Below are 17,623 nucleotides of genomic sequence, written 5' to 3'. Positions count from 1 at the left end.
CGGCTGTAAATCAATATGACAAAGATCTCAACTTTACCCTTCCCAGGCCAGGCTGTATTATTACTGGAAGGGGCTGGTGTGCACGTTGGGGCTGCCGTGAGCTCGGCCAGCAGGATCAAACCCTGGTGTCTTTGTAGCCACCGTCCCATCAGTATGAATTTAATAATTCTGGTTAGAGCTGGATTCAAAGCAAGGCCATGGAGGTGAAAGGGCAATTGCTGGTTCACTTAGCCACCTGTTTCCTTCCCTTTAGCTTATATTTAATTTGTATTGCTGAATACCTTTCCCTTCTGATATGCAGGGCTTTGAAAGTCTCTCCAGCCACCCCCAGTATGCAAACAGAGCCGGCGTTTCCGGGGGTGCTTGGTTTTTTCCTGGGGTTGTAAGCATGTGAACATGCGTTTGCCTTTGTCATTGGGAAAAGAAAATAAACTTTAGAGGCTGTTTTCCTGCTCCCTTCCCACTCAGCACACACACTTTTTAGTTTTATCTAATGATGGGAGTGAATCATAAAAAGGGAAAAGTAAAAAATGTTTTCAAAAATCCCTGTCTCCTGTTCATTAGTCTCCAAACCTTATGTCAAACTAAATGCAGAATTTGAGGTTTTAGCTGATGCTCTGCTAGCTCAGAACTAGGAAGAAACTTCTTAAATTTGTCAACTTAAAAAGGAAAAAAATACTTCTCAAGGAATTTTGGAATTTAGAAAATGAGAAACAAGTTAGCGCACTGAGCTACCTATAGCGTATCTTTTCTGTGTTTCCCAAATTATTACATTGCCATGTTGACGATATTAGGAGCGTTACACCAAGCTGCAATAACACAAAACCATGTACAAATGAGAACTGTGACTAAGAGCAGTGACTTGAACTGGCAGAGGAAGCCCCCGTGACCGGGTGCGCCTGCTTGCTGCGAGGTATTTAAAATGCAGCTGGGCTTGGTGGTGTTAGGTTTAGGGCTGGACTGGATGATCTTAAAGGCCTTATCCAACATAATTAAGCCTACAATTTCGTGATGCTACAGGTTACCCAGGGGGCTCAGGGCTTCGTTCTGCGTTTGTGTAGCATCCTACCCGATGGGGTCCCGGTTGGTGACGCTAACTCCTCAGTGCTATTGCTGTGCAAGTAGCGAATACCCATATGCAGTGCGGTGTCGGGTGCTGTTTCAGATTGCCTGAGATCTGGAGGTTTTCTTCGATATTTCAGACTTGTGAAATGTGGTTGGTGTTTTAGAAGATAACCAATAGTAATGACATTACCAGCTGGCACGCAGCCCCTGCTGTGCGGGCAGCCTAACTTCACAAGTTTAATAAAAAGTCAGGGAGATAGTTGTGTTGGACAAGGAGCTGAAAGCAGGATGAGAAAGACTTTCCTTTTCTTTGTGATGGTGTCGTCTTGTACTCACATCTTCAAGATGCTTCAAAAAGGACCATAAAAGTGAGGATGGTTTAGTATGTTGAGATGTGGTCCAGTATTCAAAGCGGGTTACAGTGGGTGAACACTTCACTGTCGTTTTTTATCACCCAGCAACTGGAGCTCGGTGAAGAGCTCAGCTCCTCAGTGAATGGGCTGGCAAGACCCCGATCCCTGTACAACAGCGATTTCTCAGGAGGTAACAGTGGCTGCTCTTGGAAATGTTTTTCTGCTTGCTGCCTACCTGTAAGCATAGCCAACCTCTGTCAGTGCTAATTAGTGCTGAGCTAACAGGTCAATTTTGATGTTGTATCAAAACCCACCTGGTATCTAGAGAAGCTTGAATACCAGTCAGGAATTGAAGTTGCGAGTGATGGTAAGGAACCAGACTTGGCATGGAGAACACCAAACACTGGGAAATATGAAGAGGGTTCTGCAAGTGTCGCTTGTTTTCGGTTGCTTCCTGAACCTTGAACTTAATCGTCACAAAACCTAGAGACTTGTACATGTGTGTGAGAGCGCAATTAAGCTGGAGGATGGTACAGCAGGTTTGTAGTAGCAGCTGCCTGGAAGTTGCTGAACGTTCTAAATGCCTTTATGTGTTCCTGGATGTTGAAGGTATCAGCCAGAACCTACTCTCAAAAAATGCCACCCAAAATTAGTGGAAAAGTCCTTTGTTAAAACCTTTCCATCCTGGTCTTTCTCACAGCCAGGCATCGCCTCCAGCACAGCCATAACACAACGAAACACCAAGTTTGTTCGTGAGTCTGTCCCACCTAAGGCTGATCCGTGGATCTCTGTTTCAGATGCTCAAACCCAAGTGCCTTGCTGCATTAGAGCCTGGAGATGGGCTGTTCCCTTTTTCTCCTTCCCTTTTGCTGAAGCAATGCTACCAGGAGGTCGCGGGAGGTGGGAGATCCGACAGCAGTGCCCTGCAAGCATGGAACAGAAATGCCGTTTTGGGGGTGTGAGCCCTGCTCTCTAAAGTGCTGCAAAAAATAGTAATAATAAAAAAATATTTTCCTTTCCTTGTTCTCCATTTAATTTGTCCATATTGTTCACCTCTTGAACTTCGCTTAATATTTGCCCCCACGATACTTCTTGCAAGATGTTTGTAGCATGTATCCAAGTGACAGGAGGGTCTTCCAGGTCTGCTGGAGTCTCACGGGGTCATCCCATGCTCTGCCCCCTGGCTCCTTTACCTTCTGGTCCCTCGTGCGTCCTCTCCTCATTCAAAGAGAGGACAGTTGGGGAACATCAGAGGTGCACTAGCTGCTGCTTGTCTGCAAGCAGGGGATGGGGATTTTTCCCTGTGCTTTGATCTGTGGTATGGCAGCGTAATCTGCTGCAGCTGTGGTGTCCAGGCCAGTTCAATATACACGGGGAAATCTTGAAAATGGATTGGGAATTGTTAGCAGACTGAGAGAAATCCAGTGAATGTGAAACTCCAGCAGATGTGGGAATCCTCGCTTCCTGCCTTCCTCCTTCTGTCCTCCTGTGCTCACTTGGATTTCTCAAACTAAGTTTGCATCTTCAAGACACCAGGAACTGACTTCCAAAAACATCAGCAGAAGCCAGATAATTTGAGGAGAGTGTGTAAAACCAGAGTCCATCCCAGTATGGAGCAGCATGGTATGTCAGAGCTCACTGGTGTATGCGTGCCCAGGGATCCACAGCTCCTCACGGCAGGGTTATTTAACAAGCCACCATGGTTCGCTCTCCTTTCATCGTCGTCCTCAGCAGAGATGAAGCTGCAGAGCACATAGGTTTTCATGCACTGCATGCTCTTGTTTCTTGGTACGAATTCGTTTGAAAACTGGAAATCTCACATGCCAGTGTGGGAGTGGAAGTGGACTTGAAGACAGCAGCAGTGTAAAGAAGACTTGAAACGCCCCCTAATTATGAGTGTGGGCGTTTTCTGTGCTGGAAAACAGATTTGATATTAAGAGCTTTAAGTGACTTTCTTGTTTGAAAGCTTTATAGTAAACAAAATGTGATTAACTGCCTTAGTGACTCATTGCAGGAAAGATTTTGATTTTCAGTATGCTGCTTTTCTGTCATATACTTGTTTTAATCATCCCTGCTGAGTAATAGAGCTTGATAACAGCTTGGGCAAGGTAGGAGGGAAGGTCATCAAGATAGCTGTCCTTTTTTAATATTCCAGCATTCTTGCACAGAGCCTTTCTTAGCATTTGTCCTGCCACTGACAGGCACATCCTGTGAGATGCTATCAACGTATCCTGTAATTTTAGAAAAGGTTTGAGGGGCAGAGCAAGCTGCAGATGATTCAGAAAGGGGGAGATGAAGCCATGCTGTTGACAGCGAGTCTGTCTTGTCCCTGCCTCCCCTGCTCCAGTCCTTGCAGAGTGATGGAAAAGAGAGTGACAGAATCTGCTGAATAACTCGCTAGAGAGTAAAACTGCAGAGCAGCCACTGGTACCCACCGCTCTGCTTTCCCGTCCTGCAAGTCGCGATTTATACACTTTGCATCCGTCGTGATTTTACCTGTGCCTTTTGGACCAGCTCTGCTTGGGGTTTTTTTTGTGAGTGGTGCTGGTGGGGGGTGGCCCTTTCATGGTGATGCCGAAATGGAGACCTCCTGGGCCGAGGTATTTCTTGGTCTAAGCTCCTGGTGTAGAACCTTCTCAGCCATGTGTGGAGCCACCCCCAGCCGTTCCCACTGCAGCCTGCGTAAGACGACAGCATGTGTGAGGTTTGAGGGTGCCTCTTTTCTCCAGAGGCTGCTGCCAGGTTCAGTGCTTAGGCTTCAGTGTAGCTCTCGGGGAGTTTGCCAGATCTGAAGGCCAGCAGGGATGTGCTGGGTACCAGCATCCCGCAGGCCACCTGCTTTCCAGGGATGGAGTGTGCACTATGCTGTGGTGGTACCCTTCCTTCTTCCTGTGTTGTGCAGAGCTGTGTGAGACGCTGCAGAAACCTTTGCCTTATTGCTATCTACCTTATCAAACACTTCTGTAAAATAATGGTTACCCTTTACTGTATCTCCTTGTTCTTCCTTGCTGGTTATGGTGGCATTGATTTGTTCTCTTGCATCTCTGGCATTTGCCTCTGTGAGGTGATGCTTTTCCTGCAGCTGATGGTTGATGCTTGTGGTGCCCATGCTGTCTGTCTGGCGTTTTCTTCGTTGACCACAGGATGTTATTGTGTACAAATGGCCCAGCTGGGGGGGACTTTCATCCTGCTCCGTGAGATGTGCCGTGGAGGAGTTTGGGCTTTTACTGCTTTAACCAGGTTTGCCAGGTTTGTTCTTAGCTAAAAATGCAGGATGTAAATTGTCTGGGTTCACAGATTTTGAAAATGTGTAATAGTTTCTGTTTACTGTCCTCTTTCAGTTAGCATTGGCGTGAAAAAGGTTTCAATTTTTAATGACTAGGGAAAAAAAAGGAAAAATAATTTGGAACAGCAGATGGGGTGAAATCTGCTTGAACTCAGCAATGTGCCTGATAACAGATATGATTTAAGGCTGTAAATGGCCCTATTGAAGGCTGCTGGGGTCGCCCCTATTCACAAAGGCATGCACATCTAGATATTACCTGGTATAAGGCTCAGACCAAGAAGGCTGCCTATTTCCTATTAATTTACCTGCCAAATGAGCTTGTAACTATTTTTGTGGATCTTTGGTTGCTTAAGAAAGTCTATCTTGGGTTAAGCCCAAAGTCCAGCTAACTTCTTACATTGTCTCTAATAGCAGCCATTAACAGATGCTTGGGGAGGAATATAAAACATAAAGTGATCTTCTGGGGCAGGGGGCAGCTCCTGGCACCCAGGTGGTTTAGGGGCTCCCCAGGGAGGAGGTTGTGTTCAGCCTGTCCTCTGGGAATGTGTCTAATTCCTTTTGAACACATTTGTACTTTGTCTCTCATAAAGTAAATTATTTGCTGTCTGGAAAAGTACGACTTTTGTTAGTCTCTAAACCAGCTACTGGATGCTTCCACCAGGTTGCCTTTATGCCTTGTTTCAGGAGAAGCGGCCAATGATCGTTCCCAGTTGGCCCCTTCTGTGCTAGTTGGGAGTTACTGGACTCAGCTCTGAGCTCTGTTTCCCACACCCAGCACCCTGGGCTCTAAGGCATCGTACAGCCCATACGTACAGCCCATATGTACAGCCCGGGAGCAGGGCAGCTCTGGATAGTTACTTAGGAGGTCTAGACAGTTTTTGGGGGGTCTTTAACTAGAATTTTGAATTTTTCTTGAGCTCCAAACCTGCTAAACTTTGTGTAATGTTGCAAGATCCTCATGGTTCCCTTCCAGATTGAGATCTATGATTCTAAGTGAAGATTATTTTTAGCAATCTGGATAAAACCAATAGGCCAGGATGTGCCATAGTGCTAGAATCTTCTCTTCCTCCAAGTTCTTAGATTTTAGCACTGAAAGGTCACTGGTTGCTTCTGGAAAACCCTCCCTACTGCAAATGTAAAGAAGTTTCAGGATGCTCCTGGTATAGCTGGTAATGGGTCCTTACAGAAACTCCCTGTATTTTTTCTACTAAGGAAAGCAGGAACGTTATAATTAGGGGCAATGTCAGAGGTAGGCAAATACCCCCTAATTGTATGCAGATGATAGAGCTGGTTCAAGCTTTTGACTAGTGAAGCTTTCCTCAATTTGGGATATTGTGATCCTAATCAGGGACCTTTCTGTGTCAGGCTGAACCCGCATACCTCCAGGCTGGCACGGCTTGATTGCAAGGCTTCCTGCTAGCGGGCTCGTCCCTGGCCAGGTGTCCTTTCTGCTGTGGACGACTGATTCCTTTCTACTCTTCATCACTAAGGCAAAGAAATTTAATCCCAATATTACTGCCAGCCCTGGAATGGACCCACTGATTTGGAAATTTCACCCTTTTGTTGCCCTGAAATATCAATGCACAGCAACTGCTGATACCTGCTTATTTCATTGCCAACCTCTAACCTAAGGTGAAGTAGACCTGTCATTAGCGCATTCATCTGTGTTTAGATCTGTCAGCTTCCTTCCCCTTCTCCTCTTTTGTTTCTCTAATTACTTTGATTGCATCTCTGTATCCAGCTCAGGGCTGGTGAGGCTGCGGGGTCCTCATCCCAGTCTGTGTCACTGTTTCCTCTTCCGCAGGCAGCAGGGGTGGCTTTGCCAGAGGGAGACATTTGGGTCTGGATTTCAAAATTGTGAATGCAGCTGTGTTTAGGTCTGCAGGTAACTTTTCAGTCTGTTGTACAGAGTTGTCCCAGTGGCAGAGGCTGCTTTTTCCTATAGCTCCTCTGTGCCCCCCTGCCTCATACCCAGCAATGCTGGAAGCTGGTACTGGGAGCCCCATGCTGTGCCTAGCTGCTCTGCAGAGCTCGGGTGCGGGTAAAGCATCTTCCAGTGCCCTTTAAGTGACATCGCATATTCCACAAGGATTTTCTGTCAGATTTTCAGTAAGCAGGTAGTAGAAGGAGTCACATTGGAGCTCTCATGGCTTTACATTTCCTCTGGGACAGCGACTGGGCCTGGGGTCAGATGTGCTGTGGGTCTCCTGGGCGTTGTTCTGCGCTTCCCTGCCGTTACAGGCTCTCCCTGTAGTGTAACTAGATTGTTTGGCATATTGAGATAATACCTTGACATACAAGATAAAGTAAAATAAAATATTTGTGACAGTATTTTTTGTCTTCCCCCCCTCCAGGGGCTGATTAAAATTCGAGGAGATCGCTGCTGGAGAGAGTTAACTTGCATGGATTATCACTATGAGGTGAGCGATCTGCACATTGAAACTAATTTCTCTTGTCTGTTTTACTTTGGTAGAAAAATTTTCTCTAACCTTTTCTGCCAGGCAGCTTTCCATGTTTTCTTTGTTTATCATAGACTTCTGTCTCTGGCAACACAGTCAATGTCCACGTGCCAGCTTGGTGATGCTATTTTTCCCAACCACAGTCCTAAAAGACCAATTTCTCTCCTTCCCTCCCCTCCCCACCATGGACTGATTCAGGAACAAGCCTGAGCCTCACTGAGAACTTCCTCTGTACAAATGCTACAGGAGAGGAACAAAAAGGAGTTTCTGTAGCATTGTGCTGAATACTTTCTGCTTATGCTTCCAAAATGCAGACATATGTAGACAGAAATAGAGCATCTCGGTGCTCTCCAAGATGCAGAACACTAATCGTTGGCAATTCAGAATTATACGGTTTTATCTTTTGACATCTGTTCCAGTGATTACATTGCATTCTGATTATAAATTGTGGTTTGTATTCTGGCTCTGAGTGTTGTCTCCTCTTTGATTACAGAGAGAGGAGCTCAGCTTCCTCTCTCTTTTTACCTTTTTTTTTTTTATTTGCATTTGCGTTTTGTATAAACAGTGTTTAAAAAAAAAAAGAAATTTCTGCATGCTGCAACGCTCCACTGGGCGAGTAGCCCTGATTTAATGAAGTAAGCGGTACTGAAGCAATATTCCCTTTGCTAGATTAACCTCGCAGCCACAGAAACCGGCACCCTACGTTATAACGCCTCTGCTCTGTGATCTGTGTCTGTCTAACGAGTGGGTGAGCACGGGGCTGCGACATCCCAGCCTGCTGCGTTTTCTGGTGCTGTGCTTGTCCCATCTGGGTGAGACCTGGGGACGTCTTCGTGCCTCACCACACAGTTATTTTCAGCTAGCAGGCCTGAGCTGTCAGCCCCTGGAGATGTACCTTTGGGGTGACATTCCTAGCGGACCCTCATCACGTCTGGAAACCATTTCCCCCTTCCAATTAAACCTGGCAGACCCTGACTTCTCTGACCTGCAGAACATGTTCCAAGGTGTTGCCTATGAATTACTTTTTACGGGGTAGGCACGCTGCGCAGTGGAAACAGGGACGCTTGTACAGGACCTTTCTCTTTCCACCCTTGTGTGAAGAGAATTGCGTGTGAGTGCCAGGGAGCACATTAACAATCCTGTTACGGGATTGGGATTCCTCTCACCAAAATAAGAAAAAAAAAAATCTATCCGTTTCCCAGGCGCCAACACCTTTACTTCTCACTCCTGTGACTGAGTTAACTGGTTGCATATTTTGAAATGGAATTTTGCAGGTCCAGAAAGCTGTATCTGCCTTTCAGCTGTAATGCTCTTGGGTTTGTTGTTACCATTTGCTTTCAGTGGGGTTTCATGCCCTGAATGCAAGGGCGATCTCTTACGAAGGCTGCCACTCGGTCAGCTCATGTTGGACCATCTGTGTCCTGCTTCAATCCGAGTGAAACTTGGGATGCAAAGACCCTTCGGTGCTGTCATTCTTAATCCCCAACACAAAGGCAGCTGCAGTAAATCGTCCTTCGTTTTTGTCTAGCAACGTGAGGGCTCTGCTCGGTGTGCTGCCAGGCACCTGGCAGCAGTCTGAGAAAAGCCAGCTCAAAGCGAGCCCCCCAGCATCCCCCAGTCAGCTCCACTGGTGACCCCAGCCCACAACAGTCAGCCTGCATAATCCCAAATACTTCAAATCAAAACCAGAATCAGTTCTGTAGCCCAGAAGGCTAATTAAGACCATTCCTGTCATATCCATAATGCAGGATCCCCAGCCTGTGCAAGTAATTGGGAACAGGGGTAGGGGGCAGATCACATTATCAATATCAATTATTTTAATCTGCACAAAAGAAGCTGCAATAAAAGGAAAATGAAAGAGGCCAAACTTTGTCTACCAGCGGTAACAGACAAAGGACTGCGATTCACCTGCTGATTTCAACCAGCCAGAGAGAGGAAGGAAAAGGTGAAGCTGAAGATACCTCTGCGAGGGAGGGAGGGAGCTGGGAATCTGCTCGTAATTAGGATGATAAAACTGGGTATTGGACCAGCTCGTAAGTGGACCTGGGCCAAATGTAGTCTGCTGTGATGTATGTTGGCCACCCCAGCTCTCTCGTTCCAGTCCTGAGCTGCAGTCCAAAATCTACATGGGCTTCTCTGCCAAGAGAATTAATGAAAACACATGGCCTCCATCTCTCGCGTGGTGAGCGTGCCCCGGACTATTTATTTGTAGTAGAACCAGCAGCTATGCTCGTGGAAAATAACATTTCCACTTTTGTCAGGAATCGTGTATAAAATAGTAAAATGTTGTTATGGCTTGGGTAATTAAACGGAGCGTATTTTTCCTCGCTCTTTCCTTTCTAATGTGCAGGGCCTTAATCCCAGCCTTTATGGAGATCTGTTCCTCAACTGAAGACCCTCTGTTTAGAGGGCTTACGATCTGTGACGCTGTGTAATTTGGAGAGGGAAATGGCAGAATGCATGGTTTACATAGGAAAGGTATTTTCCTACCAGCCTCACTCTCCTCTGATCCCTGAGGAGCAGATGGGCTCCAGTAACTGTAGAAGAGAAAGGCAGATGCTGATGGAGATGACTTTGCTACACCACCGTGCACGGCCTGGCACATGGAAACTACCTGGAGGCTGAGATGAGAGGTCAGGGTAGAAGCACTCAGCAGATTAATCATGGCTCTGGGTTCCAGGACTCCCAAACTGTAATCCCAATTTGGCAAGACACCATGGAATTTAACCTACTCCTGCATTAGTTTCCTTGCTAATGCGGCCAGAGGCTCCAAGGTGGGTTGTATGTTTGCACCCTGGTTTGTGTGCAGGTCAGGGCTCCAGGTACCTGCAGTGCAGCCGTGTCCACGTTAGCGTGTGGAAATGGACATGCCTGGGTGGTGGCTGGCAGGTGAAGTCCTGGGGTCTGAGGTGCCACGGGCTTTAGTTATCATTTGTTGGATTTGCCATTGTTTCATTGCCGCCTGTGGTTAGATGGGCTTTGTCCCCTCTAAGAAGTCCCGATAAAAGGGAGGCTTTTGCTCAGTGGAACCTGTTCCTGATGCAGTTCGTGCGGAGGGAAGCTGCTTCTGGGTTTTAGGTCTGTTTGTCATCATGATTATTAAGCATTTATCTACTGTGTACACAATGGTTTACAAATATGTGTGCAGCGGTTTGCAGACTGGAGCTAGATCTCTGCTTCCACTGAAGCATATGGCACAGATCCCACGACGTTCTGCGGCATCCCGCCCGTTGGGAGAAGATGAAGGCAGCCTCGGTTCCCTCCTTGTGCGAGCTGGGGGATGCGGCTGAGCCTGTCCCACTGCCCCATGTGTCCCTGTCTGCTCCAGAGGACATCCTTCACCACCTGCGGAGAGCCACAGCTCCCTGCCATAGCCAGGCTGCCATGTGCACCGGGAAAAAGTCTGCTATGGAATGTTCTGTGCCACTCGAGGGTGTTTCTGGAGCTTGCACAGCCTGCAGGACATTGCCTGGGCATGTTAGTAGGTACCAGGTCTGGGAGCCAGGAAGGACCAGGAAGCACCAACTTGCTCCCCAGGGGCCTCTTACCACTCGCTCCCGTGCCAAGCTTTATCTGGCTCAAGCTTTGCTAATTCTGGGTGTGCTGCTTAGCTGGCACAAGCACAATGTCTTAACATGCTCCAAATGGAGAAAATCCTCTTGTGTAAGACCCATATTTTAAAATCTCCCCACCAAACCTGAGCTCCCCGACCCTGGCGCTTATGCTGCGGAGCACCTTGCAACCATATGTCAGGCACAGGGTGGGTTTGAGTGGCACGGGCAGGAGACGAGCGTTTCTGACCTGCAGCTGGTCCAAACGGAGCCCGTTGTTTTGGATGCTGGTGGTGGTCTTGGCAGAGCAGTTAAGCAGATAATCTTAGGGGTTTAGAAAGGGGGGAGTCCTACATGGTCACATCTAGCGTGTCTCCCCTTACTCCACTGCAGAAGTGCTCCCTGTGGGATGTAATCCAGTGATGCATTTTTATAATGGCTGCCAAAGTATTGTTGCTTTTTAATTACAGACAGATATCTTGTAAAATTCAGCCACCAACTGGTAGGAACAGCTGCCGAAGCAGCTGCTGGGGCAGGCGAGCGTGTGGAGGAGAGCCCCGCTGGGCGCCCTCCTCCTCTGCCAGCTTTGCACTGACACTGTGCGGGAGCTGTTAAACACGTCCCGGGGGTCTCTCGTGTCCCAGCAGCCTGTCCCTTGTGTCCCAGCGGCCTGTCTGCAGCTGGGCTGGTGCTGGGTGACACTTAGCAGAGGTGCGAGCCATGGCATGCACCAGGCAAGGGACCTTGCCACAGCCCTTCCACCCACTATTGAAACAGCTTGTATTTTATATTTTTAATTTTAACATAATTTATTTTAAGTGATGCTTTGAAGGGAGCACCTTTTATCCCAGAGTTTCTCGATGATTTGCATCCTTTGCTGCAGAAAACCAGGCTAGGAAGTCAAACTTACTACTGAGGCAGAGGGATAAAGGCAAAGGGAAACAAAAACCCGCTCCCAAAGCAAATTTTTTTCAGCATTGGAAGTAAGACCCTGGGTTTGCTTCCCTGCTGCGGAGTTGTCTGTAGGTGCTCCGGATGGGCTGGTGGCCACAAAGCAGGGAGGTCTGAAGGCCTTTGCTGAACCAGCCTCTACTTTTATAACTGAGTCACACTTTAGTTCTGAATTTGTCAGTGCTGCTGAGAAAAGCTTTGTTCTTTATGTAAGACACTGTGCAGCCACAAAGGTCACTTCTTCTGATTTGTACAAATTGTCGCTAATTATTCTGTAACTGTTTTTCTTAAATAGAGGCTGTCAGTCAGTGCTCCAGCTTCTGGCATATGGCAGGTCTCCAGTTCCTGGAGAAGCTCTCCCGAGCACAATGTCTTTTGTACCTAATTAGGGGCTTGCTGACTGATAGCTGTGCTGATAAGGATAAGAAGGAAGCTCTAACTGCTCTTTAACTGCCTCTTGATTGCTTTTCTCCCTTCTATTCACTGTGTTAGACCTTGTTAGACTTTTCATCTAGCTTTTTCCAACCTATTATGAAACAAAAAGTAAATAGTATCTAGCGGTTTGTTTTGATAAATCAGAAAATGATCTGCTTCCATGATCCCCGATGTCTCTGGATGGGCTTTATTCCAACAGTTTGCATTGCTGGAAGCAAAAATGTTCCAAACAGGGGAGCAGGTACTCAGGTCTCATGCTCAAAATGTGTGTTTTAAAGTTACAAATTAATATGAGGGAAACAACGCTGAATTAAACAGAAAACAAGAATATTTAAAAGAGGTATCCATGCAAAGCTTTTTGGCAATCTTCTTTTTAAGAACCTTATGAAATATGTAGCATCCTAAGTTTACAATCATTGGCCCTTCACAGAATTTTCTCCAGTCTGAAGATGACAAAGGTGGATCCTGGCAGGGCTGATGGTCACAATAATGAATTATTAAGGCCAACAAAATGATGAACTCCCAGGTCTGACTTAGCTATGGGAGCTCAGGTTTGATAGGTGGGCTTTCCAAAACTGATGTCTTCTGGGGAAGCACAGATCTTCCCCTTCCAACAGTCACCAAGGGGAAACCAAAGAACCCACCTCTGTGTCTCTGGCACAGCGCGGCTGAGCTGCTCGGTTGGCACCTTTCCCCCTTGCTGGTGTGGAAGGATCTGATTTTGTTTCACTGAATGCAGAACAATTTGCATCTCCGTGCCTTCTTCCGTGCAGGATGTTTAATTGCCTAGTTTCGCTGCTGGATTTTGCTGGTTCCCCTAGGGACAGGAGATGCTGGGTTGCAGCAGGTGAGTAACCGAGGTCAGGCTGAGGCTTGGAGGAGAGGCAAGGTGCAGCCATGTCATGGGGAAATTTGACAGATTTTTCGAAAAGCGTTTGAAAAGGGTGTGGGAGTCCTGCAGTCCGTGCTTCCAGGCCCTGGGGTGAGCTCAACACTGCTGGACATGTGGCTATGAGCCCGGGGCAACTGCCTGCCCTCAGCAGCTGGGAGGGTTTTAAAAAGTGACCGTGGGATTTGATGGATGTGCCGTAGGTTTCTGGAGTTGCTCACAGCTTGCCATTACTTGAAACAGTAAAATTTGTGCTCTGGAAGACGTGTTTCTGTGAGAATACGAGTGAAGTGAGTTGTGGTCCATCTCTGTCCTCCCTGGACAAGTTGCCACGTGGAACCTGAACCTCTGTTGCCAAGTCCTCTGTAAGGAGAGCAAGGGCAAAATGACATTCTGCCCACTGTGGATTCTAAATGCAGTTTGTTTTCATCTCCTGTTGTAAAAGCAAATGGTTCTTTGAGTTGGGGCGACTGATTGCAAAAGGAAGAGCGCATTTGTGTTCAGCTTTTTTTTTTTTTTTCTTTTTTTTCTTTCCCTTTTAGTCATAAGTTTTGAAAAATGACCTTTCTGGAGTATAATTGAAAAACCACTTGTCCTCGTTCACACATATTGACGGGCTGCTTAGTGGGGATTTGAAGCTGAGGATTAGGTGCTTTCTTCTGGGTTTTGGTGATTTGCATGATGTCAGTGCTAGCACTAGAAGAAGGGCTAATTCCTGACCTTGCCTGTGATCAATTAAGTAACAAGATCCATCATAAGGTAAGTGCATGAAGCAATAATATTGGCAGATAAATGTCAACACGACATCAAAAGCTTATTACGCTGTATCTGGATTTTGTATCAGGCTGCTGCAAGAAGGTCTCTATCCGAGACAGGTTTTTAGATGAATCCCAGGTGCTCTGTATTGAATGCAAGATGTTTTTGAATGCAGATTGCTAGAAATGTTTGTCATTCCCAAATTGGGGCTGGGCTCTGTTGTTTTAATAACAGTTAAATGTGCACATCACTGAAGAAGAGAGGGAGCAAATGCTTTTAAAGGTGGAATTTTTGTGCTCAGCTTGGGAAGATGGGCATTGCTAGGTTTGCACAGGTCGGGTTTACTGGCAGAAGCACAAGCAGAGATCAGTGACTATATAACTTCCAGCTGAGCAGTTCTCGGAAGGAGGCCTGGTTTGCCAGAGTTTGGGCACTGGCAGCAGGTTCTGCTGCAGATGATCAGTGCTTCTGAAAATGAGGGCTGAGCTCTTGAAAGCTGTGAAGCAGTAAATTTTCAGAAGTGTAACCATCCTTGTGGAGTTGCAATTTCAGAAGACATAACGATAAATACTGACTCCTACGCCCAGTCATGCTGCTTTTTAAAAAGTGAAAAGGACTACAGGTCTTTTGTAGTCAAAGGATGCTCCAGAACTAGGGTGATTAATAATGTTGGACCTTAAGCAGAATAAAAGCAGGTTTCTCCTACATGCAGAGACGTGGTAGGTGATATTTTATTCCAGGCAGGGAAGCTGCTTCCCAGAGTCAGGCACTTGTGAGAGCGTAGGTTTACTGACAGCCAGTGTTTGGTCCAGGAGTCTGGCTTGTATTACTCTGAGCAGCAAACATGACAGGCAAATGGTAAGTGGATTCCCAACCACCTCAAAGTCAGCAGCAGTTCAGCTATCGTCTTCCTCGAGACCGGGATGCTGGCGGTGAATTCAGGAGAAGGGGGAGGAGTGTCTGTTCAGAGAACTATCAAAATAAAAGGTAGAGCTGCAAATCAGCATCATAAAGCAGACCCGGCATCTTTGGCCCAGGCTCAGGAAACCACATACTGTTGAAGTAAATTGGACGTAAGCAGGTGCTGAGAGAGAAACTTTCAAAATAGTTTTAAAAGGAAACGTAACGGCAGGATCTGGAGGGATGGGATAAGCACGCAGTAAGTGATGCCTCCCAGGCACCGGCCACTATGGGTGGCAAAGCACCCGTTTTGCTGCTGGATTTTATTTATCTCTTCAGTGCAGTTGAGGAACCGCCTTTCTCTGCTCATTTCTTCATCAGAAGTTATAGTATTAAAACAAATTAAGGCAAAGTGGTTCTCACTTTGGTATAAGCCAAGCAGGTTAGTGGCACCTGCCACTTGGGTAACCCACTGCTTCCCACCGGTTGCCCTAGCTTTCCCCCGATTTCCAGCAATATTAGAACAAAATAGGATAAACTAGCAAAAGTTTAGTGGAAATGCCCCCCAGAGACCTTTCTGTTGTGAGCCTTTTGAGGTTTCTGAAGCGTAGGAAGACATTATCCCTCCCCGCTGCCGGGATCAGCAGCAGAACTGTCAGTCACACGCTGTAAATGCATTGGGAATATGCCAATACCGTTTTCAGCAGTAATACAATTCCTCTTCCTGGATTCTTTTCTGTTTTTCTTAAGGATTTGTTTTAAGCCTGGTGAAAGCTTCCTGTACAACTATTGGATTTCATCTCTTCATTACACTCTCCCACTGTTTCAAACTCATTTACAGACCACCCAGGACCCTCATCACTTGCCTTAGATATTCTCCTCTTTTCTCTTCCTCTCCCCTCCATCCATTTGGTCTTTTTTTAATCCTAATCAGATTAATCCATGCAACCCACCTTGCAGCCACTTAATCAGCTCTCCATACTCTGACCCTGTATGTGGCTTTTATTCTGCTGGCCGCCTTCTCCAGCGGACAGGATGATGGAGCCCATCGTTCCCCTCTGCCTCCCAGAGACTGTGGGGAATAATCGGCTTCTCATGAAACGTTCAGGACCCAGGAGGTTTGTCAGCTTTGAAGATAACAGAGGCAATGCTCTGATAATTATTTAAATTGTGGATTTATGAGCTAGTTAATGGTGTGTTTTAAGAAATCTGTGCGAAGAGATGACAAATCTTGGTGCTATCTGGAAGACAGAAGCAAGAGGGGGAAATGGTAGAAGAAAATTTAAGTCTTTCTTCTAAGATTTCTAAGAAATTGCTAGTCTTTCCAAATAATGTGTCTGTTATCTCTCTTGCTTTATGGAAGGACACTGCTCAGCTGGCCTCCCTGACACAGTGTCAGTAACTCCTCCGTTTCTACTGTGGCATCTTGATCCACCGGGCGGGACTGGCTGCCTGGCCTGGCCCCTCTGCCACCATGGGGCAGCCTTGGTGGCCAGCGCGGCACTGCCTCAGGCCTTGCCCAGAGCCCTTACCCAGGTGTAGCCGCCCCTGCCTGCTCCAGGTGGTCAGAACTAGTCTCCCTGGCACTAAATACACTGAATTTTTGTCATCCTTCGTGGCATGCCTGGACATCATAAGCTGTCTTTTCTGGTCTGCCAGCAGACGAGTTGGTCTTCTCATCCATTCCCACCTTCCTTGGTGTTCGTAGGGGATTAGCCACCATTCCAGTTCCCTTGCTTCAGAGACCATTGGGATGATGCAAGCTGTTGGTGTCTGCCAAAATTTTGTTCTCTTCTTTTTCTGTAATGTTTGCTCTCAACAGTCCAGAAGTCTAAGCGAAACTGAAACTCCAATGCTGCAGTTTCACATAGTATCAGCTGCAAAATGGTGTATGCAGAGCTCCAACATACAATTAAATTATCCAAAAAACATACTCACCATCTGCTTTTCCAGGGAAAGCAAAATAATGACATGCTTTTAATTGCAGATAGAGTTTAAACAAATAAGGTGTTGGTTTACAAGCTGGTGCTTTCTTCTTTGGACATCAGATTACATTTTCATCAGATTATGAAAATGTGCTACTGTTTCATCTCTTTCTTTGGCTATTAAATGTGTAAGTCATTTAATTAATTTTCACATAATAGATCAGTCCTAATTTAATAACTAAAAGATTTAATTTGTTGCCTACAAAAGAGCAGACACGCAAAAAAGTTCTGCTGAAGAAGCTGCATTCCCAGTGGTGGGTGTGTTCATGCATCTCTCCTCCTCAGGTCTCTTACTAGGATCTTCTCGCTGGAATAACCATCAGGAGCTCTTCCCGTTCTCAGGTTAACGCTGTATTAGTTATTGTAGGTACCAGCAGCTTTAAGTTCAGCTTGGAAGTTTTATTTCCACAGAAATGCTGGTCTGTCCAGGGGAAGGACCAGCCATTGGCAAAATTGTAGAAATAACAGAGCCCTGCTCTTTGCTGTTAAAAGTTTGAATTATTTGTGTACCTTCTATTTACATTTAATTTATGCTGTTTCCGTGCAGTTCTCTGTGTTTCCAAACTTGCCGTGTTGAGCATCTACTTGACTTAAATTGCAGCACACAGGTAATGTCACTCCAGTGATCAGGAGGCTGGTGGCCCGATACTATTCCCATACACATTTTCCTTCCTACTGTAGATGGGGAAGAATTCCACATATTTTTGCCAATGCCTTTTCTTTTCTTTTTTTTTTTTTTCTTTTTGTTCTGTCTTTCAACTATTACAGTGCTCACAGCAAGCCGTCGTAACTCTGTAAAAAGAACACCACGGTGTTAGGATGGTGTACGAATGAGTTAATAGTAAGTCTCTGCTGTGGTGTTTTGCTCCAAAGTCGTGTGCGCCAAACTGACCTTTAATCTTGGAATATAAATCACTTTCCAGTCCTATTATTTGTAAAATCCTACAGGCTTGCAAATGCACAAAAGGAGCCTTTGTCTCTTATTAATTTAAT

The 17,623-nt window shown here is 46.2% G+C and overlaps 1 protein-coding gene and 1 long non-coding RNA gene across 3 annotated transcripts in view; one reads left to right on the top strand and one right to left on the bottom strand.

The window, feature by feature from the left end:
* LMF1 (lipase maturation factor 1) overlaps nucleotides 1-17,623 on the top strand; it is a 207,561-nt gene that overhangs the window by 76,837 nt on the left and 113,101 nt on the right. For both annotated transcript variants that reach the window (XM_080386556.1, XM_080386557.1), the window contains one exon: nucleotides 7,059-7,124. In XM_080386556.1, coding sequence (XP_080242682.1) covers nucleotides 7,059-7,124 — 66 coding nt within the window. The remainder of the gene's footprint in view (nucleotides 1-7,058; nucleotides 7,125-17,623) is intronic.
* The window catches only part of LOC308063536, a 673,278-nt gene that overhangs the window by 573,282 nt on the left and 82,373 nt on the right, over nucleotides 1-17,623 (bottom strand). The gene's annotated exons all lie outside the window — the stretch shown is intronic.

This window comes from Falco punctatus (assembly GCF_963210335.1).
Source record: "Falco punctatus genome assembly, chromosome: 4".
NCBI lineage: Eukaryota > Metazoa > Chordata > Aves > Falconiformes > Falconidae > Falco > Falco punctatus.
The sequence above is the reverse complement of the archived record's forward strand: the minus strand, read 5'-3'. Positions and strand labels throughout refer to the sequence as shown.